Below are 26,618 nucleotides of genomic sequence, written 5' to 3'. Positions count from 1 at the left end.
ATGTGGGATGGGCCAGCACAGTGATGGACTGGACACCCAAACATGGCAACACAGTAGTGGGGCACCTTACAGGGCACTGCTGCAAACTTCACAAAAAGGGTGCCATTTATATATCTCACCACAACTCCCTTATAGGTCATGGTGAGCCCCTCAAAACCTACTAGACCCACCTGTCTAAAACCACCAATAGTCACAGAATACTTAAGCCACACAACTCCCTTATAGGTCATGGTAAGCCCCCCAAAACCTACTAGACCCACCTGTCTACAACCACCAATAGTCACAGACTACTTAAGCCACCTCTGTGCTGCTCTACTAGGCTTTCCTATGAAAGGTGCTGATGTTCTGAAGAGAGACTGGCGGGGGAAGCAACAAACTTCAAATCATTCTTCAGGTACATTAAGGGGAAGCAACTGGCAAGGGAGGAAGTGGGACCCTTGGATGATGGAGACAGAAAGGGAGTGGTAAAAGATGAAAAAGAGATAGCGGACAAGTTAAATGAGTTCTTCACGTCAGTCTTCACGAGGGAAGACACAACCAACATTCCGGAACCCGAGGAGATCATAAATGGAGATCAAGATGTTAAGCTGGTCAAATTAGAGGTAAGCCAAGAGGATGTCCTCAGGCAGATAGACAGGCTAAAGAGCGACAAATCGCCGGGTCCGGACGGCATTCACCCAAGGGTACTCAAGGAACTAAGGAATGAAATGGCAGAGCCACTTCGACAAATATGCAACCTATCCTTAAAAACTGGAGAGATCCCGGAGGACTGGAAAATAGCAAATGTCACGCCCATCTTCAAGAAGGGTTCAAGGGGTGACCCAGGAAACTACAGGCCAGTGAGCTTGACCTCGGTCCCTGGAAAGATGATGGAAGCGCTGGTTAAGGACAGCATCTGTGAACACATTGAAAACAATGGACAGCTAGAGTCGAGTCAGCATGGCTTCAGCAAGGGTAGGTCATGCCTTACAAACTTATTGTACTTCTTTGAGGGGGTAAACAGCCAGGTGGATAAAGGGGAATCTATAGACATAATTTACCTTGACTTCCAAAAAGCCTTCGACAAGGTACCACACGAAAGACTGCTTAAGAAGATATGAAACCACGGGGTGCAAGGGAAGGTCCACCGATGGATCAAAAACTGGCTGGCGGACAGGAAGCAGAGGGTTGGAATAAAGGGACATTACTCAGACTGGAAATGGGTCACGAGCGGAGTTCCGCAGGGGTCAGTGCTGGGACCACTCCTGTTCAATATCTACATAAACGACCTAGAGGTGGGAACAAAATGTGAGGTCATTAAATTTGCGGATGACACCAAACTATACAGCAGGGTTAAAACCATGGAATACTGTGAAGATCTCCAAAAGGATCTAACGACACTGGAAGAGTGGGCCAAAAAGTGGCAAATGAGCTTCAACATAGGGAAATGCAAGGTCATGCATGTGGGGGAAAAGAACCCGATGTTCACTTAAAAAATGGGGGGATCACTACTAGGGGTAAGTAACCTTGAAAGGGACCTGGGAGTGATGGTAGACACAACACTGAAGGCATCGGCGCAGTGCGCCACAGCCTCAAGGAAAGCAAATAAAATGTTGGGTGTATCATTAAAAAGGATATCACGACCAAGGCGAAGGAAGTCATCCTGCCACTGTATCGTGCAATGGTGCGGCCACATCTGGAATACTGTGTCCAGTACTGGTCGCCGTACCTCAAGAAGGACATGGCAGTACTTGAGGGAGTCCAGAGAAGAGCAACTAAGCTGATAAAGGGTATGGAAAATCTCTCATATACTGACAGATTGAAACAGTTAGGACTGTTCTCCCTGGAGAAGACATGATAGAAACTTTCAAGATCCTGAAAGGCATAGAGAAAGTAGACAGGGACAGATTTTTCAAATTAAGGGGAACCACAAGTACAAGGGGGCACTTGGAGAAATTGAAAGGGGACAGGTTTAGAACAAACGCTAGGAAGTTCTTTTTCACCCAGAGGGTGGTGGATACATGGAATGTGCTTCCAGAGGCTGTGGTAGACAGGAGCACATTACAGGGCTTCAAAGAAGGTTTGGATAGGTTCCTAGAGGACAAAGGGATTGAGGGGTATAGATAGGTGTAGAGGTAGGTTTATAGGGATAGGAGTAGAGGTAAGTTATAGGAATTATGAGTAGAGATAGGTTATAGAGCTAGTCAGGGACCACTGCTCAGGCAATGGGCCTGATGGGCCGCCGCGGGAGCGGACCGTTGGGCGAGATGGACCTCTGGTCTGCCTCAGCGGAGGCAACTTCTTATGTTCTTATGTTCAGATATGTAAAGTTTATATTATAATTTTTTATGGTGGGGGTCAGTGATTACTGGGGGAGTGTGTGGGGGACTGTACTTTGTGTTTGCAGTGGTTTTCTGGTCACTTTGGATCCCTTCTGGGCACTTAGACCTGGTTTTCAATTGCCTAAGTTGCTATGTATAAGTTCCGTCTGGGCAGACTTGTTAAACTTTCAGTTATACTTGCAGTACGACTAAGTCTAGGTTGGCCCACGTCCAGCCCTCACCACTCCTCCTAAAATGCCCTTTTTAGCTCTGGGCATACAGCAGCTCTGAAAAGGACTAAGTTGTTTTAAGGACACGTCTAAAACCCGGTTTGATTATAGACACTTGGACAACTTGCCTTACTGATCGTCCAAGTGCTGATTTAGGCCTATTTTTAGGTGTATTTCTGTTTCTATTATGAGCCCCAAAGGGTTTAACATATAAGTCAGCATATTGTGATAAAGGTTCATAAATAGACTTAATTCCTGATACTACAGGGCGACCAGGGGGAGAAACTACAGATTTATGAATTTTGGGCAGGAAATAAATCACTGGAATCCGTGGGTTAGATTGCATTAGAAAACCATATTCTCTATGTATAATAATCCCGCCATCTCAATGTGAACGACTGGGAAAAATTCAAAAGAAAAAAGTTCCTAAAGGTCATTTAATACACTAACACTAGTATAGGAACAATAAAGCTACTTTAAATGCCTTTTAACCTTAAGTAGTGCTCAGACTCCAAGATGGATCGTAAGAACTCAATATGGGGACAAGCCCCTGTAGAGATTCCTATGGTATCTATCATTGCACCATTGTACAGTTAAAGGTGATTCAAAGCGCTATTTGAAGAGTACTCATATATTTCACTTAATCCATATAGAGAAAAATAATGTCCAACTATAAAGTAACTTCAAAATTGTGACTTCAAAAATAGACTTAGCTTGAAAAATGCCAACAGCGTGAGTTCAGCTGGGTTCTGACGCGTTTCGCCGCCCTGGCTTCCTCAGAGAACCCGCTAAGTTGCTGGAAAAGTTCAATGCAATACGTGTCCTAAACACACAAAAACAAAACATAGTGCATGTGATTGTAGTGCTGAAAATACAAGTAAATTGTCTAATACAATACAACGCTCACGGCGCTGACGGCAGGATACCTGATTCAAAGAGTAATTTTTCTGTTTCCTGTGACGTAAGCGCTCAGCTGAGCGCCCGGTATTTATGCAATGGAAGATGTGTCAATCACCTAGTGGAGAAACGCCCACCACTCCACTTCTTTGTTTAAACCAGCAGGAGACACCGTCTGCCAGTGGAATATCCAACTTTGTTCATGGTTCCACAGCCAGGCTTGGGCATTTCCCCCTCTGTTACAATGGGCCACCTCTAGAACAACGAACTGTAAATCCTGTAGCTGGTGTGGTATGGCATGCCAATGTTGAACAAGAGGGGCACTCATGTCTCCCCTTCTGATTTTGCTCAAATGTTCAATGATACCTGTCTTAATACTTCTGGTGGTGTGTCCAATGTAAAGCAAATTGCATGGACAAAGGATCATATAAACAACCCCCTGCGTGTTGCAATCAGTGTGCTGACGTAAAAAATACTTCTTTGGTAAACTGGGATGTTGAATGCAGGTAGTTTCCAATGCATGCACACAAGTGGTGCAGTGCCCACATTTAAAGTGACCTTTTAGATTGCGTCAATGTACTCTCTGATTTGCTGACAAAATGAGAAGTAGATATGCAATCCCGTAGGTTTCTACCTCTAGAGTATGCAAAAAGAAGAGGTTGTGCGAGACTTTGGTGTACCTGAAGAATGTGCCAGTGGGTATTGATGATCTTCTTTATAGCAAACGCTTTATATGAGTAAGGAAGCGTGCAAACCATCCGATCTTCAGATTGATTAGGAGTGTAATGTAACAAATAAGAGCGGTGAGCATATAAAGCCCGTTTATAGGCTTTTTTGATGATACCATGAGGATATCCGCGTTCCTTGAATCATTGCCACATATGGGTGCAACCTCATGCATTTCGCACACAAACATAGCTTTTTTGGACATTTGCATTACCCTCGATAAGGGAGTTTTTGAAACTTCTATACATCGCAAACAAACTGACAGGAATACTTTACTTCACTATGACAGCTATCATCCTCGTCATCAGAGACAATTTACCCGTGGGCCAATTTTTAAGACTCAGGCGTTTGTGCAGTAGTAAGGAAGAATACAAAACCCGGTCCGGAGATATGTGGCAACGATTCAAGGAACGCGGATATCCTCATGGTATCATCAAAAAAGCCTATAAACGGGCTTTATATGCTCACCGCTCTTATTTGTTACATTACACTCCTAATCAATCTGAAGATCGGATGGTTTGCACGCTTCCTTACTCATATAAAGCATTTGCTATAAAGAAGATCATCAATACCCACTGGCACATTCTTCAGGTACACCAAAGTCTCACACAACCTCTTCTTTTTGCATACTCTAGAGGTAGAAACCTACGGGATTGCATATCTACTTCTCATTTTGTCAGCAAATCAGAGAGTACCTGCATTCAACATCCCAGTTTACCAAAGAAGTATTTTTTACGTCAGCACACTGATTGCGACACGCAGGGGGTTGTTTATATGATCCTTTGTCCATGCAATTTGCTTTACATTGGACACACCACCAGAAGTATTAAGACACGTATCATTGAACATTTGAGCAAAATCAGAAGGGGAGACATGAGTGCCCCTCTTGTTCAACATTGGCATGCCATACCACACCAGCTACAGGATTTACAGTTCGTTGTTCTAGAGGTGGCCCATTGTAACAGAGGGGGAAATGCCCAAGCCTGGCTGTGGAAACATGAACAAAGTTGGATATTCCACTGGCAGACGGTGTCTCCTGCTGGTTTAAACAAAGAAGTGGAGTGGTGTGCGTTTCTCCACTAGGTGATTGACACATCTTCCATTGCATAAATACCGGGCGCTCACTGAGCGCTTACGTCACAGGAAACAGAAAAATTACTCTTTGAATCAGGTATCCTGCCGTCAGCGCCGTGAGCGTTGTATTGTATTAGACAATTTACTTGTATTTTCAGCACTACACTCACATGTACTATGTTTTGTTTTTGTGTGTTTAGGACACGTATTGCATTGAACTTTTCCAGCAACTTAGCGGGTTCTCTGAGGAAGCCAGGGCGGCGAAACGCGTCAGAACCCAGCTGAACTCACGCTGTTGGCATTTTTCAAGCTAAGTCTATTTTTGAAGTCACAATTTTGAAGTTACTTTATAGTTGGACATTATTTTTCTCTATATGGATTAAGTGAAATATATGAGTACTCTTCAAATAGCGCTTTGAATCACCTTTAACTGTACAATGGTGCAATGATAGATACCATAGGAATCTCTACAGGGGCTTGTCCCCATATTGAATTCTTACGATCCATCTTGGAGTCTGAGCACTACTTAAGGTTAAAAGGCATTTAAAGTAGCTTTATTGTTCCTATACTAGTGTTAGTGTAATAATCCCGCCATACTTTGCTTGAAATAGAATATCATCTATTATTATTGATAACTCTTTAGTGGGACCTTCCGGACTCTTTCTATAATATTCCTCATCTTCCAACTGCCGCAATGCTTCACCTCGTTATTCAGGACTATGATAAATACAAATTCCTCCCTCTTTATCCACCCTTTGGATTATAATGGATCTATCCTTTTTTAATTCTTGTATTAAACAATATTGATGTGCTGATAAATTATAAAATGCATTTGTCTGCCATTGTTATATCTCATTTAGTTCTTTTAAGATGATTTATTCAAAAGCTGCTACTGAAGTATCGGGAGGGCCGGGGGAATCCACTTAGTTCTCTGGTTTAAACCTTCCATAGATGATCAGGAGCTGCTACTTGCATGGTCCATGAAAAATGTTTTTAATCTTAAAGTCCTAAAAAATGATATAAATGGGACCATGTGATAAACCCATCGTGCTTCACAGTGGGAACAAAGGAAAGCCCTTTCATTAGAACCTCTTCCTCTTCTGTGGTGATAGTACGCATGAACAAATTGAAAACTCCCCTCATTGTTTTTTGTTCGTTTTCTTCATTCATGTTCCTTTTGTGGCTGCTTCCAGAACCCCTGGTAGCGAGGGCAGCACTTGAGTTTGTATTCTTAAAAAACACTCTGGCAGAGATACATCTGCATTTGAAGCTTTCATTGTTGCTTCTTTCTGTTTACTTTTACTTTTGCCATCTGATGAGGACTCACTGGATGACATTTTAAACATAACTTTCTTATTTGCTTGTCGGTTTTTCTTATTCTTACTACCTCTATTCATCCATGGGTAAATATAGCCTTTTGTAAAGTTAGACTGATCCCGGCAATTTTTTTTAATTTTATTTTAAATGCTCTTTGTTCATTACGATATTTTTCCATTGTATCATCAAGATCCTGCTTATGTTGCTGAAACACCTCATTCTCCTCTGTTGCTTTCAGCTGTTCTAATTTAGATTCAAGATCCTTCTGTTGTTCATTGGGTGCTAACGCATCCACTGTTAGCAACATAAGGTCTACTGAGCAACATGTCAATGTGTCGTTCCAATTGCGGACATATTCATTGTTATCCAGAAACCGGGGTTCCTTATAGCTCCTTATAGATCCTTAAACCTCTTGGAACCCCTTGTACACAGCAATATTCCACCAAAGCTGCTAAATGAAGTTGTGCTCTAATCAGAGCTTTATTAACTATTTTTACCTCCTCCCATGAGACAGCTGGCACCTCCTTATTATCTCCAAATAGTCTGTTCCCAGCTAACAGTGTGGCTATGCAGTCTTCTGATAGTCCTGCTTTGGAGGTCCACCCACATGCAGTCATATTCTCCCAAGTAATGTTATAAAACTATATCTCATAGAAAGTGAGTGTTAATGTTCATTTATAGCTTGTGTTAGTTTTTTACAACCCTAATTACTCCACAAGACTCACTTCTATTGAAAAAAATCAACAAATTAGTGCAAAAACCTCACATATTTCCAAATGTTTATGTAAAGTGCTCAGATCACCAACCACAGTGCTTAATAGAAAACCAAGGGCAGGTTGCATTGGGAACCATCACAGCACTGTTGAAGGTCCCATACACTGCCTTATAAATCACAATGTACTTAATAGCAAGTAAAAACAAAATCACTTCTCAAACTTTCACTTATCTTTATAGCTTGATGGCAGATCCCCTCTGCTGAAGGAACTGTGAAAAGACTGGCTCTCTTTTACATTTGTGGTGAAGCTGCCTCACATGTTATACTTTTGGATTCAAATTCAATTAGAAATTATTGCTATTGTGGAAATATCTATCAAGTTCACTAAGGAACTTTGCTTATTAAACTTATATCCAGCAAATTTGTATCCTATCATTAGCAAAATGTTGAAGTGTATTTATACAGCTCAATTTGTGATAGCAACCAGCTTAAGAGATCTAAGACATTATTTATCACCAGATGGCATTGAAATAAAGGCTGCTTTGTTTACCTCATTGGAATAACTACAAGACGGCATTGCATCTTCCAAAACAGACAATATTCGTTTATTGTTAGTATAAAAACTTACAGTATTACAGCAGCAGAGACATATCAAAAAAAATATATTGTCAGTTCAGAATATGCAATGGAGAGAAAAACTTGCACCCATATGCTTAGCAGGGGGCTAGCAGATCCCCGTAGCATAAGTAAGTGAATCTCTCTGGCTCTACCTAAAATACATGTGTTTTTTATACAGAGCAATTCTTCCTTTGTTCCAAAAAAGTCCATCCCCGAATTCTGGTTATGTAATTCCCTATTGGTACATAAAATAATGTATAGCTAACTCCTCCTCTCAGTCCACGCCTCTCTCACCTCTACCCCCCCCCTCCCTAGTAGGGGGGGGCCTTGCAGAAACAGAGAACTCTTGGTGAACTTTCTTTCTCCAGCGCTAAGATCTTTATCACTTTGTAGATGCTAATTAGTGGTTTTACAATTCTGTGCATCTTCGGGATGGTGTCCTTGTATGCTGAAAGTTGGCAAAGGTGACCTTTCAACAATCCAGCTGCTTGGTTCCCATAACTTGGTTCAGAGACAGGGAGCAAATGTTTTGGTACCAAGTTCTCTCATCTCGCTACACCCACATCGTCCTGCAGGGATCCTTGCTCATTATAAAAGTTTTATGGCTTTCCAGGGTGCCTAGCATATGAAGTCATACAGCACTGATAACAGTTCAGCAGAACCTTGGAGAAATATCCTCCCAGCAGGGAATGGAGACAAAAACGTTAGCATTGCAAAGGCTGCAGGTGTTTACAGACAGCAAGGTACAGGCTGGGCCTGGCTATGGGAAAATATAGGTCTGTAGTGTCCAGCATACACAAGTGAGGCCAGTATGTCCAGTTGAATCATCTGTATGTCCAGGTTATCTATGTCAGCATCAAAGACTGAAACACATTATTCTAATGGAGAAATTAATAGCTCTCAAAAACAGGATAGTTGAATTTGACCATCATGGTGTTTAGTGCTAACATATCTAGAACTTTATCCTTTAGGGACTTTAGTAGGGGGGGCAGAGGAGAGGTGGAGGGGGTTATTGACATTATACTTGTTGCAACACATTTTGTTTCTCAATGAGACTGTGAGGGGATATGATCGAGACTTTCAAAATACTGAAAGGAATCAACAAAATAGAGCAGGAAAAAAAATTATTTACAATGTCCAATGTGACACGGTCAAGAGGACATGGACTGAAGCTAAGGGGGGACAAGTTCAGGACAAATATCAGGAAGTTCTGCTTCACGCAACGAGTGGTGGACACCTGGAATACTCTCCCAGAAGAGGTAATTGTGGAATCCACCGTTCTAGGATTTAAGGATATGCTAGATGTACATCTCCTTATGAGTGGCATAAAGTGATACGGGTCAGGGTAAACTAGATGCACATCTCCTCATGAGAAGCTTAGAGTGATATGGGGACTAAAAACTATGCCAGGGTACACCTGGCGGGGCCTCCGCATGTGCGGATCGCCGGATATGATGGACCTAGGGTCTGTTCTGGAGATGGAAATTCTTATGTTCTTAAGATAATGGATTATTTCCTTAATTTTGTATGATTCAGGTTTTTCTCATTATTTTTCCTCTACATTGGATGTTCACATGGCGGTAAAATACACTGCTCTCACAGCACTTTGCTGTTTTGAAGACTTGCTTTTAGCACTTAGAGGCCCTTTTACTAAAGCTTAGCATGCGCTAACTGACATTAATGCATGCTAAATGCTGTGCATCCTATTTTTATCTGTGGGCCACATGGCACTTTAGCACATGCTAAGCTTTAGTAAAAGGGCCCCTAAATGTGCTTTAAACAACTAATAGGTCCCATACTTTGATTATTCAAAATTACACATGCTGTTTTGCTGAGAAAAAGTATCAGAGAAAAAGAAGGTGCATATCTCATTGGATAGTTTTTCCCTAGACAGTAGTTAAAGGGAAGGTTGGCTTTTATGAGGAGTCTTGCACAGTTTTGAAAATTTGCCATTTCATAAAGACCATTAATGTAATGTATTATGATTTAGGGATGAGGCAAAAAAAGAAGAAGGTACAAAACATTCTAAAAGGTTTGCTACTGTTGGCCCCCAAGATTCAATTACCACGTCAACAAGAGAAAATCATAGGCACAATGATGAAGACATTTAAATGTCTAATGCTGTCAATTGTGGTGCACAGTATTGAAATGATGATCTATCAAAGACCATACTGCACCATATCATGACCTAGTAGTGCAGAACTGTGATATTCGTGCCATTCTGATCTATCATTGCAGTGCAAAGCGGTTTGAAGACCTCATTGCTCCTTTTAGGCTAAATGATGGGTTTAAGGATGAAGACATGGTGAACGAGATAAGGCGAGACTGTCCCTGGAAGATTTCTGATGAGGAGATAAGAAAAAATCAAGCCAAGGTAACAAATTTACTATATCCAGAAAATCAGGCAATAATTTTGTTGGAGTTTCTTTTTTCCTTTAAAGAAACATCTAAAAGCAAATCAAGAATTGGAAGTAATGGTGAAGATATTTCATATGGAGAAGGCATTGTTCAATTGATTACACTAAGGTAGCTAAACAGTAACTTGTGTAAAGTCATCAATTGAAGTTTGCTCCTCTCCCATGTGTAGTCAATTGTATCTGCACTATTTCACAGCCTGGGTACTTTTTCCCGTGCTATAAAAGGATAGGGTGGGTATGGCAAGCTGGACACAGGGATTTTGATTTGAATTCCCCTTGCCTATATCAGTGCTTCTCAACCCTTTCCTCAAGGCACACCTAGCCAGTTGAGTTTTTGGAATCAACATAATAAATATGCATGACATAGATCTGCATACAATGGATTTTCAGTATCCTGAAAATCACTGGCTAAGTATGACAGTTGAGAAGTACAGAGCAAAATTATGGTGCAAAGTCCATGGGTACAGAACTCATGGTGCTAACCAGCCCCCCAAATTTTGAATGGGATACTCCATGGGCTTTCCCCTTTGCAATTAGCTTGCAGGCTTGTAGGAGCAAGATATCCAGAGATTTGCAACAATTTTAAAAATTGGTATCATAGTTTGTAAATTAGTATCTAAATCATTCCAAAATACTTAAGGCCTGATATTTGGTGTTACTAACTGTTACCTGGATTATCCCCAGTGCTAAATATCACCATTGTCCATAGAATTGTTACTCTGCCCACATTATGTTGTTCCTGCAGGAGGAGGGGTTATGCTAGGGTTGCATCCCCAGGTGTGGTTTAAGGTAGACAAAGCAATCTACTTTCACTTGAGGTCCTGGACCCAGATAGAGGAAAGTCCTCCTGAGAATATCCAGTATTAAACACAGTACATACACACAAAAGCAAAATCTGTAATCCATGGCAAGTTTTATCCCAATTTGATTTGCACTTGAATAGTCTGATGGCTGTCTAAGATCACAAAGGAATTATTTCCCTCCAATACTTATTGCCTAACATGAAAACAGTCTTACCAGGATAACTGACCTGGCCCCATTTCCAACCAGGTGATTTACTCGTATGACCCTTTACTTCTTCTCATTGCCAATCTTTCCAATGTGAATGCCTCTATCCCATAGGGCTGACTTCACTCTGACTTTTTTGGTCAGCCAGGTGTACTACACTTCCTTCCCAGGTCAAACCATTTCTTTTCCTGGGTTGAAACCCTTCCAAATGAGTTTTAATTTCATTCTTTTTTTTATTATTATTATTGTTTATTTAGTGATAGCAAAGGGTGAATAGATATACAGCTATTGTGAGCATAATCCATCGACAGTATACAAAGCTATGTTTCTTGTCCCTAATGCATAGTTTTTGAAAGCATAACCCTCCCCCAGAAGGATACTTTAAAACACAGCAAAAGTTTAAAAAATATAGATTAGTAGTTACGGTAGTCTATGAAGACTAATTTTGGGACATTTTTCACCGTACCTTAAGAAGGATATGGCGATACTCGAGAGGGTTCAGAAAAGAGCGACACGATTGATAAAAGGTATGGAAAACTTTTCATATGCTAAAAGATTAGAGAAACTGGGGCTCTTTTCCCTGGAAAAGCGGAGACTTAGAGGGGACATGATAGAGACTTACAAGATCATGAAGGGCATAGAGAAAGTGGAGAAGGACAGATTCTTCAAACTTTCAAAAACTACAAGAATGAGAGGGCATTCGGAAAAATTAAGAGGGGACAGATTCAGAACCAATGCTAGGAAATTCTTCTTCACCCATAGGGTGGTGGACACCTGGAATGCGCTTCCAGAGGACGTAATAGGGCAGAGTACAGTACAGGGGTTTAAGAAAGGATTGGACAATTTCCTGCTGGAAAAGGGGATAGAGAGGATTACTATACAGGTCCTGGACCTGATGGGCACGCTTATGTTCTTTATGTTCTTATGTTAATAGAAAAAGAAACTTAAGAAGGATTATAATTTTAATAACAGCTATTCTGTCCCCCCAGATAAGTGTAAGTCTTCACCAGGACTCTAAGGATTTCCAGACAGATTGTATTAAGGGGATATGGTTTAAAACACACAGGTCTTGTTATACAAGTAGATAGTCAGACCCTAATTACCTAAAACATGTGGTGTTAGTTTAAAAGGAAATTATTCAGGCATTCCTTTAGGGATGTGTTAAACAAGAGGCCTCGGTTTTGGCCTTTTTTATCTTATAACCAGAATACTGAGCATAGCAATCCAATTCCTCCAAAAGGCTAGTATTGTTTTTGGATCTATAACATTCAGCAAAATATCATCTGCATATAGAAGAACTTTATCATCTGTTTTTCCCACCTGTATAAGTATTATCAAAGTATACTTTGTGTGAGAGGTTCTATAGCAAAGGCAAACAGTAAAGGCCTTACACCCCTACTCAGTGAAAAATGAGCAGACATTTCTCCATTCACCATTATCTGACTCAACAGGACTTAATAACATGACCTCATCCTTGTTTATAATCATATCCTAACCTTATTTTTTCCATGACTGAACAGAAAATCCCATTCCACTCTATCAAATGCTTTTTTTCTGCATCAATAGTAATGCATATTGCTTTGATCTTATCCTTCTGAATCTTATTAGTTAGGCCTACCACTCTTCAGATGTTATCTTCAAACATCCTTCCCTTAATGAAGAGTCCAAAGGATTGAGCAGGCAGTTAAAATCTTCTCCTAGTAGGATATGGCAATACTAGAGAGGGTTCAGAGGAGAGCGACACGTTTGATAAAGGGTATGGAGAACCTTTCATACACTGAGAAACTGGAGAAACTGGGGCTCTTTTCCCTGGAGAAGAGGAGAATTAGAGGTGATATGATAGAGACTTACAAGATCATGACGGGCATAGAGAAAATAGAGAGGGACAGATTTTTCAAACATTTGAAAACTACAAGAACGAGAGGGCATTCGGAAAAGCTGAAAGGGGACAGATTCAAAACCAATGCTAGGAAGCTTTTATTCACCCAGCGGGTGGTGGACACCTGGAATGAGCTTCCAGACAGCGTGATAGGACAGAGTACGGTATTAGGGTTTAAGAAGGGATTGGACAATTTTCTGAAGGAAAAGGGGATAGAGGGGTATAGATAGAGGACTACTACACAGGTCCTGGGCCTGTTGGGAAGCTGCGCAAGCGGACTGCTGGGCATGATGGACCTCTGGTCTGACCCAGCAGAGGCACTTTTTATGTTCTTATGTTAACAAATCCTGGTGTTTATGGCTAGTGCTGTAGATGCATTGCACTTCTTTGAGGGAGTCAACAGGCAGATAGACAAGGGTGACCCGGTCGACATTATATATCTGGATTTTCAGAAGGCGTTCAACAAGGTCCGCATGAACGACTTCTTCGGAAAATTGAGAGCCATGGAATAGAGGGTGAAATACTCAGGTGGATTAAAAACTGGCTAGCGGATAGGAAACAGAGAGTGGGGGTAAATGGACAATACTCGGACTGGAAGAACGTCACCAGTGGGGTGCCGCAGGGCTTGGTGCTTGGATTTGTGCTCTTCAACATATTCATAAATGATCTGGAAATGGATACGATGAGTGAGGTGATTAAATTTGCGGATGATACAAATTTATTCAGAGTAGTGAAGACGCAGGGGGACTGTGAAGATCTGCAACGTGACATAACCATGCTCGAGAAATGGGCAATGACATGGCAAATAAGGTTCAATGTGGATAAGTGTAAGGTAATGCATGTTGGTATAAAAAATCTCATACATGAATACAAGATGTCCGGGGCGGTACTTGGAGAGACCCCCCAGGAAAGGGACTTGGGAGTACTGGTCGACAAGTCGATGAAGCTGTCTGCACAATGTGTGGCGGCGGCGAAAAGGGCGAACAGAATGCTAGGAATGATTAAGAAGGGAGTCACGAACAGATCAGAGAAGGTTATCATTGCACTGTACCGGGCCATGGTACGCCCTCACCTGGAATACTGCGTTCAGCACTGGTCACCGTACATGAAGAAGGACACGGCACTACTCAAAAGGGTCCAGAGAAGAGCGACTAAAATTGTTAAGGGGTCGGAGGAGTTGCCGTACAGTGAGAGATTAGAGAAGCTGGGCCTATTCTCCCTTGAAAAGAGGAGACTGAGAGGGGACATGATCGAAACATTCAAGATAATTAAGGGATTAGACTTAGTAGATAAAGACAGGTTGTTCACCCTCTCCAAGGTAGAGAGAACGAGAGGGCACTCTCTAAAGTTAAAAGGGGATAGATTCCGTACAAACGTAAGGAAGTTCTTCTTCACCCAGAGAGTGATAGAGAACTGGAATGCTCTTCCGGAGTCTGTCATAGGAGAAAACACCCTCCAGGGATTCAAGACAAGGTTGGACAAGTTCTTGCTGAACCAGAACGAACGCAGGTAGGGCTGGTGTCGGTTAGGACACAGGTCTTTGATCTGGGGACTGCCGCGTGAGCGGACTGCTGGGCGCGATGGACCGCTGGTCTGACCCAGCATCGGCAATTCTTATGTTCTTATGTTCTTAGGTGCAAAACTGTGAGCCTCAAGTCATCAATTCTTCCTTTTACCCATACCATGCGTCCCTCTTCATCATGCTTAGTGTCATATAACACAAAAGGAAGCGTATTCTTAATGAATATGGCTACCCCTCAATGTCTAGAGCCTCCCAAGGAATAATAGACTGCTCCCCAACAGCTTCTTTTTAATTTATCAAATTCAATAGGAGTGAATCTAGATTCCTAAAGCAAAGCTATGTTTATGTATTCTTTCTTAAGGTGCCCTAGGACCTTTTTTTTTTTAAGTTGAGTTATTGAGACGTTGAACATTCCAGGAGGTAAACTTAAGCTGAGCTAGTGGCATTAGAAATCATTAAACAAACACATTTGGAGATCAGATTGCACAGTCATTCTGTTCCTACTAGAGCTATAGAAACTAAGGAACAGATTCTGTAAAGGACGCCAGTTTCAGCAGCTGAGAACTGCAAACTGGTGTCCTATACAGAATCATGTCTTCCCTAACGGACAGTTGCCTAACCCCGCCTAACCGTCTTGATTCTCTAATCGGCGGCCATATCACAGGTGCCGGTTAGAGAATCGCATTGCCATCAGCTAAGCGTGGCAAGAAAATCCCCCTGCTATGATCAGCTTAATGACTGTGGCAGGAACACCCCCTCCCCTGCAAAGTCCTCTGGCAAGAGGGATGCCCACTCCATCCTGCCAGAACCCCCCTCCAGAACTTCTGAATCCTCCCAACCAGTGACAACCCCCTCCAGATCCCTCCAAACTCCCCCCAAACTTCTAGACCTCCCTGTACCTCTTTGTAGAAAGTCTGGCTGGAGGAATACTTACACCCTCTAGCCGGCAGGCCTGGCACACTGAAATGGTAGGCCTTCCTCTTCCCGGTGCATTCTGGGAGGCGGGGAGGGGGCCTAAGGCCCCAATTGGCACAGATGCCTAAGACTGGGGGTAGGACCATAAAAAATGAACGCAAATGGGAATGGATGTGTAGTAGACTAGGAAAGATTCTCAGAAGACTGTGTTTGTGAGGAACTAGCTAAATTAAAAGTAGACAAACCGATGAGGCCAGACGAAATACATCTGAGGGTACTCAAGGAATTCAAGAGAGGTTCTGATGGCTCCGTTGTCTCATCTTTTTAATGCTTCCTTAGAATCTAGTGTGGTCCCAGAGGACTGGAGAAGAGCAGTTATGGTCCCTCTGCACAAGAGCGGAAGTAAGGAGGAGGTTGAGAATTACAGGCCAGTTAGTCTGACTTCAGTAGTGAGTAAACTAATGGAAAAGCTTAAGCAGAGGATAGTGATATTTCTAGACTTGAATGGACTGCAGGACCCATGGCAGCATGGTTTTACAAAAGGCAGGTCTTGTCAGACAAATCTGATTGATTTCTTTGACTTTGATTTCTTTGACTTTGATTTCTTTGATATGGGAGGGCGCGCTAGATGTAGTGTACTTGGACTTTAGTAAAGCTTTTGACACGGTGCCACATAGGCGACTGATAAATAACCTGAATGCATGCAATATGGACTCCAAAGTAAGAAACTGGATTAAAAGTTGGTTAAGTGAAAGGAGACAAGGGTAGTGGTAAATGGAGAATAAAGATGTTGTTAGTGGAGTGCCGCAGGGATCTGTCCTAAGGCTGGCTCTATTTAACATCTCTTTGAGTGATAATGCAGAAGTTCTGTCTGGCAAAGTTTGTCTTTTCATGGATGATACCAAGCTCTGTAATAAAGTAGACATTCCAGAGGGTGTGGATAACATGAGGCGGGATCTCACAAAGCTTGTAGAATGATCTGGTAACTGGCAACTAAGATTTAATGCTAAAAAATGCAGGGTCATGCACTTAGGCTGCAAAAATCTAGGAGAAAAGTATAATATAGGAGGCGAAGTACTGTGCGCAGAAGAGCGGGACTTGGGGTAATTGTGTCTGATGATCTTAGGGTAGCAAAACAGGTAGAAAAGGTGATGTTTGGGTACCGTATATAAGAAGAGAAATGGCCAGTACACAAAGGGAGGTAATAATGCTGTTGTATAAGTCTCTGGTGAGGCCCCATTTGGAATACTGTGTGCAGTTTTAGAGATCCCACTTTCAAAAAGATATAAATAGGATGGAGTTGGTCCAGAGGGCTGCTACAAAATTGGTTAGTGGTCTTTGGCAACTAAACTTTAATGCTAAGAAATGTAAAGTAATGCACCTTGGGAGCGGAAATCCATGCAAAACATACATCTTTAACGGTGAAAACTTAACAAGAACTACTGCAGAAAGGGACTTGGGAGTTCTCATCTGGGAAGATATGAAAGCTGCTAATCTGGTGGAGAAAGCTTCAGCAAAGGCCAGACAAATGCTGGGTTGCATCAGAAGGAGCTTTATCTGCTGAAAGCCGGAAGTCATACTACTGTTATACAGATCCATGGTGAGACCTCACCTAGAGTACTGTGTCCAATTTTGGAGGCCACATTATCAAAGGATGTGAAGAGAATGGAGTCGATACAGAGAATGGTCACTAGAATGGGCTCAAGATTTAAAGACATCCCATATGAAGAACGCCTGATCAGACTGCGCTTATATTCTCTCGAGGAGCGCAGAGAAAGGGGGGGGGGGACATGATAGAAACATTTAAATACATCATGGGTCACATCAAAGTGGAGGAGGAAATCTTTTTTCTAAAGGGTCCCACAATGACAAGAGAGCATCCACTAAAACTTAAGGGGGGAAGATTTCATGGTGACACCAGGAAATATTTCTTCACCGAATGGGTGATTGATCGATGGAATGATCTTCCCCACCAGGTGGTCGAGGCCAGTAGCGTGCTTGACTTCAAGAGTCGATGGGACAAACAGGTGGGAGTACTACAGAGTTATGCTCAAAAGATAGATACTTCAGGGAAGAAGGGTTCTTGAGTAGGCAGGCTAGTTGGGAGAGGGAGGGTTCTTGAGTGGGCAGACTTGTTGGGCCGTCGGCTCTTTTCTGCCGTCATATTCTATGTTTCTATGTTTGTCATAAATCATATGGGGAAAGACTTAGAGACCTTAATATGTATACTGTGGAGGAGATACGTGAGAGAGGGGATATGATAGAGACATTTAAATATCTCAGTGGCATTAATGTACAGGAGTTAAGTCTTTTTCAAATGAAGGAAAACTCCGGAAGGAGAGGGCATAAGATGAAGTTAAGAGGTGATAGGCTCAGGAGTAATCTAAAAAATACTTCTTTACAGAAAGGGTGGTAGATGCGTGGAATAGTCTCCCGGTGGAAATGAAGACTGTATCTGAATTCAAGATAGCATGAGACAGGCATGTGGGATCTCTTAGGGAGAGGAGAAGATAGCGGATGTTATGGATGGGCATCATGTTTCTATGTCTCCTAAGGCAGTGGTTCTCAACGGGCAGTACACATACCCTTAGGGGTAAGTGAGCCGCTTGTTGGGGGTATGTGGCACTAGCCACTGCCAAGGATAATGCCTTCCCACCTGCCAAAGCCGCCACTGGGGTTTCCTCCTTCCTGCCCTCTACCCTCTGTTGAAGCCACCGCTGGTGATCCCTCCTTTCTACCCTCCATCGAAACTGCTGCCAGGAATCCCTCCTTCCTGCCCTCCATCAAAGCCGCTGGCAGGGATCCCCCCCTTCCTGCCTTCCATCGAACCAGCTGCCAGGGATCCCTCCTTGCCCAACCCCACTCCACCGAAGCTGACCCAGAGGGCTTCCCTCCGATGTCAAAGCTGATGTCAAAGGAAAGCCTTCTGGGTCAATGGGGGGGTGTTCCCAATTACTTCCTTCAGCAGCTCTTGTTGCAGGGATGTGCAGGCAGTGGTTCAAGTGCTGCATGTAGCTAACCCAGAAACCTTCTCTCCGAGTTGACGTCTGAGGGAAGGTTTGTGGGTCAACCACATGCAGCATGTGAATCGCTGACCACGTGTCCCTGCAACAAGTGCTGCTGAAGGCAGAAGGAGCGAGTGCAGCTTGAGCAAGTAAAGGAGAGAGGAGACATGATCTAGGACAAAAGGAGAAAGGAGGGGGGAAGGAGCACGTTGGGACATGGGAGTTGCACGATTTTGGGACAAAGCCTGGAAGGCAGGGAGGGGGGAGCATGAACTCGGGACACAGAAGGAAAGGAGGGGGTATGAACATGGGACACAGAAGGGAGGGAGGAAGGGGGCACTAAATTGGGACATAGGAGGGAGGGAATAGAAAGGGAGAATTGTTGGGCATGAGTGTATGAGTGAGAGGGAAAGAGATGGTGCACTTGGAGAAAGGAAGAAAGAGGAAAATTGTGATTAGAGAGAGAGGAGTGAGGTAGAGATGCATGGGGAATAGAAGGATAAGAGGGAGAAAGGTTGGATATGGTGGTGGAGAGGGAACAGAGCGACATATTGAAGGGGATGCAAGGGGGAGGAATGTTGGACATGGTGATAGAGGGAGAGATGTGGTATTGTGCTGGAGAGGGGTGATAGAAGGAGAAATGGGCTTGGGACTGGTAGACAGTGGTGAAAAATGGTGTGCATGATCCAGGGGATGAGAGAGGGAGAAATGCTGGATATAGCAGTAGAGGGGTGGGAGAGATGCTTAGATCTCAGAAGACAGATGAACAGTGAGAGAGCGAGAGAGACATGATGCCAATAGGGGTGGAGGAGAGAGGAAGAAAAGTTGGACTCATGGAGGGACAGAGAGTTGGGGAAGGGAATGAGGTTTGGAGGAGAGGAAGCATGCAGAAAGAAAGAAATATTGGATGCATAGTCAGAAGGAAGTGGAACCAGAGACTCATGAAATCACTGAACAACAAAGGAAGGAAAAATGATTTTATTTTCAATTTAGTGATCGAAATGTGTCAGTTTTGAGAATTTATATCTTCTGTCTATATTTTGTACTATATTTGTCTATTTTTCTATAGTTGTTTCTGAGGTGACATTGCATATTTTAAAGTCGTCTGCCTTGACATCTTTAAATACCCCCCAAATATAAATGATAATTAACATTTTCTCTGTGTTCAGTGTGATTTGTGTTTTTAAAATTTTGTGGTTACCATTATGTATTAATAAGATTTTATTGTGTGTATATGAAAAATGGATGGAAGAAATTGCATTACAATTAGTACTATTATGGGGGTGCGGTCGGGGTGGAGCCTGGGTGGGTCAGGGGCGGAGCCTGGGCGGGGGTACTCGGTTGATATTTGTTATACTTAGGACAGTGTTTCTCAACTTCTTCAAGCCAAGTAGCCCCTAAGGGATCACAATATTCAACACTAGTATCTGCCACTGAATGTGTATAAATTCAAACACTGCAACCAGTGTTTAAATGAAACACAGTCTGTGGAGTCTTAATATTGGCCCATTAGAATCTTTCTAGTTTTAGGTATATGGATTATTTGGTGACATCAGTTATTGTACTGCAATTCTTTTACAAGGTAAATCTATAAACAGTGCTAAAAGTTAGGCATTAAAATAATGAGCATTGAGCTAGTATTTTATAATGGCATCTGGGTGCTCAGGTTCCATTGTAAAGTACTAATGTAAATCTGCAGCAAGGCACATAAATTAGGTGCAAGCACTTAAGCCATCTTTATAGTTGATATAAATGCATATGCTTAAACATTGGCACTTATAGAATATTTTAAGTTGTAGTGTGACCCATCTATGCCTCGCCCTCTAGCATATCATGGGCAGGGCAGTGGGGGCAGTCTGCCCTGAGTGCAGGCAGTGAAGGGTGGAGTGCATAGAGTAGTTACGGGTCTTCAGTCTGCATGCCTGCAACCACTGGAACCGCCAGCCCTACCCCCCTCTGGCATCAATTTTCTGTTCTGGGACAGGGGATCAGCATAGCCGATAGCTGCGAGCATGTGGACTGCAGCCCTGTGACTACTCCATGCCACTCCTCCCCACTACCTGGAGAAGGGAGTGCTCTGTGTCCGGTGGCCACCAAGTCAGGTACTTCACTGAAACCACCCTATGCCCCTCCCACATCAATGTCCACTTTCAGTTGTTGTTAGAATAGGATCTAAAGTACTTGCCTAACTGCAAATTAGTGCCAATTAATAATTGTTAAAGCCAATTATTGGTACTACTGCCAATTTAGCACCAGTTAATTAAGTTGCATGTATACCTGGTGCTATTCTATAATGGTGCCAATTGTGCACCTAACTATGCATGATCCATACAGAATTAAGGCAATAATATACACAATTTGTACAATGCATACTACCGGTAGGAAGTAATTTTATAAAAAGGGATCCATGCCAATATCCAAAAAGATGCCTATTTTATAAAAGCTACAAAATATCATTTGAACAGAGTAGCAATATAGGCTTATAGCTGTTTTTTAGTGTCATCAGACTGCCAATCAAATAATCTAATATGATTGGACTGCAATCCTCATTGGACCCATTGCTGTGCTATTCAATTACTCTTATTCTCTATTTAAATTGAAGTGTTCTTATTTTCTATATAGCAAAAGATTGAACTTATCTTATCATTTCTTACAGTGCCACCTCTTCCTATAAGTCTCGTTTCACTACTTCATCAGGGAAATGAGGTGTGATAAATAGCGTATGCGCTGCAATGAAAAAGCACCATTAGATTTAACCACCATTAGATTTAACTTACTTTATTCTAAATCCTAAACACTGCATGTCAATTAAATAAAATATGTAAACTGTTGCAATGCCACACTTACCTGTCATAATGTTATAAGCTAAACATTCTGTGCCGTAACGCCACTAGAATAGTAAAAAAGATGGCCGCGGCATCTCTACTGATCTCATTTTAAACCCAAAGAGGAAAACAGTCATCAAGCAAATCCCAAAGTCTATAGGACAAAAAACTTTACTGCTCAGCATAGGTGCGCTAAATGGCTCATTGTTCGCTGGAAGAACCCCACTGAGAAATTAAATTACCACATTTTTCGCTCCATAAGACGCACTTTTCCATCCCCCAAAAAGGGGGTGGAAAAGTGGGTGTGTCTTATGGAGCGAAGACGATACCCCCCCTCCTTCCGGTACCTTTTTAAAACATTGCCCGCCCTTCAAAAACATGGCCTGCCCATCGGCCCTTCTTTTTAAAACACCCCTGCCTGCCCACCCTGTTAAAACACCCCCTGCCCCACAGTACCTTTTTAAATGCCCCTTAAGCCTGGTGGTCCAGCAGTGTATGGGCCAGCAGGAGTGTGCTTTCTGCGCTGCTGCCTGGGCCTGCCCCTCTTTCTGAATGGCTGCATCAGTTCTCATGGGGGAAGAGAAGGGGCTGGATGCAGAGTCTGATGGGGGAGGGAAGGGGGCTGGGTGCAGAGCCTAGCAGGGAGAGGCTGGGTGCAGGGGGTAGGAAGTTGGGAAGACAGGGAGGACAAATGCTCAGGGGTTTGGGAAGACAGATAAGGCACATACTGGGAGAGGGTTGGGAGGCACAAATGCATGGGCGGGGGGGAGTAGGAAAGGAGGAAAAGAGAGATGCTGCACAGGTGGAGTAGTAGGAAGGGAGAGAAAGAAATCCTGCCAGTGGGGAAGGGAAAAGGAATGGAGAATTGTTGGACATAGGTGTGTGGTGTGAGAGGGAAAGAAAGATGATGTATATGGGGAAAGGAAGAAAGAGGAAGAACTGTTGGACATGATAGTGGTGGAGAGGAGGAAGGGAGAAATGTTATACTGGGAGGGAGGAGAGATGACTCAAAGAAGTGAGAGATGCCAGACCACAGAATGGAAGGGAAGGAGGGGAGAGAGATGTTAAACCTCAGGAAGAGGGAGGGAAGGAGAGAAAGATGCTAGACTATGGGAGAGGAGAGTGATTTCAGGCTATGGGAAGGAAAGGAGAAAGATGCCAGACCATATGAGGGGGGAAGGGGGATGACAGAGATGTCTGACCATGGGAGAGGGATGAAATGGTGCATAGAGATGGAGGTAATGGGGAGACAGAGTGAGGAGATGGTGCACAGCAATGAGTGCAGCAGGGAAGAGATAAGAAGAAATGCTTCTTATGAATAGATGGGAGTAGGGGAGAAGAAAGAGGGAGGAGATGGTACACATGGATAAATGGGAAGGGAAGGCATGGAAAAGTAGATTTTAAGAAGAAAGCAGAAAAATGGAAGAGCTAAAGATGGATGTATGGCAGAAAGTGAAGGAGAAAACCAGCAAATGGATAAGGTGGCCCTGAATACACAGTTAAGAGCACAGACAGAAGGAAGTGCAGCCAGAGATTGGGAAAGATGGTTTGAAAACCAAAATCACCAGACAACAAAGGTAGGGGAAATGATTTTATTTTCAATTTAGTGATTGAATTGTGTCAGTTTTGAGAAATTACATCTGCTGTCTATATTTTGCACTGTTAAGGAAGAAATGCATTTGTTTCTATTTCTCTGGGGTTGTACTGCATGCAGAGTCTTGAATCTTAGGGTTTCATTTATATATATTAGAGAATGACACGGGGGAAAAAATCTGTCCCCGTCACTGCATCATCCCCGGACCACCATCCCCTTCACCGCCTTATCACCGCCATTCCCTTCACCGCCCCCACCATCCCCTTCATCGCCCAGTCACCATCCCCGCAGCATCCATATAAGCCTCAGTACTGCAATATTTAGCTTATTCCTTCCATATAAATCAAAGTTCTGGCTGCTGAACTGGAGAAAGAGATGTTCAGCTGGCAGGGCTTTGTTTGTAAATTTTTATCAATACTTTTATCAAATTTTTATATACTACTTTATCCTGAAGCAAAAAAAAAAAAGAAATAGAATTTTTTTTCTACCTTTGTTGTCTGGTTTCTGCTTTCCTCATTCAATTCCTTCCACTGTCTCTCTTCTCTCTGCGTCTTCCATTTGCTCTGTTACTGTGACTCTCCCTTTTTCCTCCCCTCCAAATTGGTCTGGCACCCATCTTCTTCCCTCCGCTTCCCCCATAGTCTGGCATCTTTGTCTTCTTCCCTGCCAGCATCTTCTCCCCACTCTCTGTTCCCCATTTCCCTTCAGCGTCTTCTCCCCACTCTCTGTTCCCCACTTCCCTTCAGCATCTTCTCCCACTCTGTCTTCCCCATGTCCTTTCAGCGTCCTCCCCACTCTGTCTTCCCCATGTGCTTTTAGCGTCCTTCTCCCCACTCTGTCTTCCCCATGTGCTTTCAGTGTCCTTCTCCCCACTGTCTTCCCCATGTGCTTTCAGTGTCCTTCTCCCCACTCTATCTTCCCCATGTCCTTTCAACGTCCTTCTCCCCACTCTGTCTTCCCCATATCATTACAGCGTCTTCTCCTCACCTTGTCTTCCCCATGTCCTTTCAGCATCTTCTCCCCATTCTGTTTTACCCATTTCCTTTCAGCGTCTGTTCCTCTCCACCCCACCTTTCCTTCCTTTCTCCCTCCCTGCCCATTACCTTCGTGGCACTTTCAACCCCCCCCTGCAGCAAGAATACCTCTTAGCCGCTTCTGCCATGCACCCGTGCCCCCCACGGACAACAGGCCCGGTCCGACAACTGTGCCGACAAATCTCCCTGCCCGTTATCTTCGTGACCGGCAATGTCTAAACTTCCTTCTTACAGCAACCGGATTGTTGAAGTTGCATATGGCTGCCGGAAAGGTCGTCTCTGATTCAACTTCTGGTTGCGTCAGAGATGACCTTTAGGGCAGCCACACGCAGCTTCAATGCTCCGGCTGCTGTAAGAAGGCAGTTTAGAAATTGCGGCCACGAAGGTAAGGGGCAGGGAGGGAGTAAGAAGCTGTTTAAACTCAGCGGCGGCCGTAAGGAGGGAGGGAGCACGATAGGTCACCGCGCGTGTTTCCTCCCTTAACTGCAGGGACAAGGCCATTCACCGCTCCATGGGGCGGTGAATGGCCTTGTCCACGTAGCCATGGTAAACACAGGTTTTTACTCACCTTTTTGGCGGGTTACCCGCGGCTAGCTGCGGATAACAGCCACCATGTCATTCTCTAATATATATTAGTACTTTTAGTTTGTGGTCCCGTATTTGCATAGGGGTTATCTGTGTTCTGGTAGGAATGAATGTTAATTTTGTGGTTAACCCATTATGTATTGTTAATAAGATTATATTGTGTGTATATATATGAAAAACTAGCTTTATAGCCCGTTACATTAACGGGTGCTAGAATATATGTGTGTGTGTCTGTCTTTATTTTTTTCTCTCTCTGTCTCCTTAGCTGCTTTCTGTATTTCTGTCTTTCTTTGTTTTGGCTGTCCACCACCACCCCTTGCGTGCTCCCCCTGTCCATTCTCCCTTCCTTTTACCTCCCCTGTGTCCACCACCACCCCTTCACTGCTCCCCTTATCCAGCAGCAGCCCTTCTCCTTTTGTTTTACTCCCCCATGTCCATCAGCACCTCTTCCTGCTCCCCCTGTCCAGCAGTAGGCCTCCCTTCCTTTTTTCCCCCTATCCATCAGCACCTCTTCCTGCTCCCCCTGTCCAGCAGTAGGCCTCCCTTCCTTTCCCCCCCCCGTCCATCAGCACCTCTTCCTGCTCCCCCTGTCCAGCAGTAGGCCTCCCTTCCTTTCCCCCCCTATCCATCAGCACCTCTTCCTGCTCCCCCTGTGCAGCAGGCCTTCCTTCCTTTTCCCCTCCCCTTGTCCATCAGCACCTCTTCCAGCTCCCCCTGTCCAGCAGTAGGCCTCCCTTCCTTTTTTTCCCCCCCCTATCCATCAGCACCTCTTCCTGCTCCCCCTGTGCAGCAGTAGGCCTCCCTTCCTTTCCCCACCCCCAACCAGAGCAGAATCTCCCCTCTGTCTATCCCCCCAACAGTCCAGCATCTCCCTTCTCTCTATCTCCCATCAATCCATCATCCTCCTGTCAGCCACTGCCGTTCGCCATGTGGTCGATCCGCTGCCGACAGGCAGGGTCCAGCTCCGGTGCATTGCTCGCGCACAGCAGCGGGAGCAGCGCCATCAGCAGCAGCGCCACCATCGGGAGCCTTCTCGAGGGGGTGGGACAGGCTGCTGAGGAGCTTCGGGGGCTGCTGAGACGGAGCGGCCGAGCTGAACTGGCGTCCCCCCTCCCTCCCCGGTGCCAGCGCTGCTCTCCCTCTCAGTGGGCCGGGCCGGAAAAAGAGGAGATTGTTGTGTGGTGACGTATAAGCGCGCATGCGCACTTTTGTGGTCACATCGCGACGGATCAGGGAACACGGCTTTAGAGTGCGCATGCGTGCTTACCATTTTATTATTATAGATGAATGGAAAAAATGGTACTACAATTAGTACTATTATGGGGTGGAGTCTGGGGAAGAGATTGGGCGGGGTCTGGGGTGGAGATTACGGGCCTCCCCAAACAAAAAAGCATTCCGCTGCCTATGACCCTCTACATGTCAGTGTAGAATTTACATGATTTTATTGGATTTAATTTTCTTTATGTTGCTTTAATACTATTTTATTTTTCATATTTCAGTCTCTTCGTCAAGTAAGGCTCAATGAGATTTTGCTAGATTACTCAAGAGATGCAGCACTTATTGTTATGTAAGTATCAAGCTCTTGAGTATTCTTTAAGTTAGAAGATCTGTTCTCCTCTTGCTCTCTTGTTATATTCTCAGAAATTTGGGGTTGGGTACATTTCGTGCACATTTTAATCTGTTTTCTAATGGCCACCTGATTCCTTATTAACACTAGTAGAGTAACTCTACACCTGCCCATGGGTAAGGTCTGTAGGGTGGAGACTTGACTTTTGACTTTTCCACTATATTTACATCAACTGATTTAGAAAATATCTATGATATCCCCCCCCCACACACACACACACTTTTTACTAAGTCACGGTAGAGGTTTCTATTGTGGCCCAGAGCTAACTTTATGCATATCTGTACTCTATTATGTTTTTTCCTACCCCCGTATTTTTTTTTTTAATGATGT

General features: G+C 43.7%; 1 protein-coding gene across 5 annotated transcripts in view; it reads left to right on the top strand.

Annotated features, from left to right (window-relative positions):
* Nucleotides 1-26,618, top strand: part of SLC12A3 (solute carrier family 12 member 3) — a 757,364-nt gene that overhangs the window by 719,606 nt on the left and 11,140 nt on the right. For all 5 annotated transcript variants that reach the window (XM_033941365.1, XM_033941364.1, XM_033941363.1 and 2 more), the window contains 2 exons: nucleotides 10,116-10,251; nucleotides 26,161-26,228. In XM_033941365.1, coding sequence (XP_033797256.1) covers nucleotides 10,116-10,251; nucleotides 26,161-26,228 — 204 coding nt within the window. The remainder of the gene's footprint in view (nucleotides 1-10,115; nucleotides 10,252-26,160; nucleotides 26,229-26,618) is intronic.

Source organism: Geotrypetes seraphini, chromosome 4 (genome assembly GCF_902459505.1).
Source record: "Geotrypetes seraphini chromosome 4, aGeoSer1.1, whole genome shotgun sequence".
Classification (NCBI taxonomy): Eukaryota; Metazoa; Chordata; class Amphibia; order Gymnophiona; family Dermophiidae; genus Geotrypetes; species Geotrypetes seraphini.
Note: the sequence above shows the minus strand (reverse complement) of the source record. Positions and strands in the feature narration are given on the sequence as shown.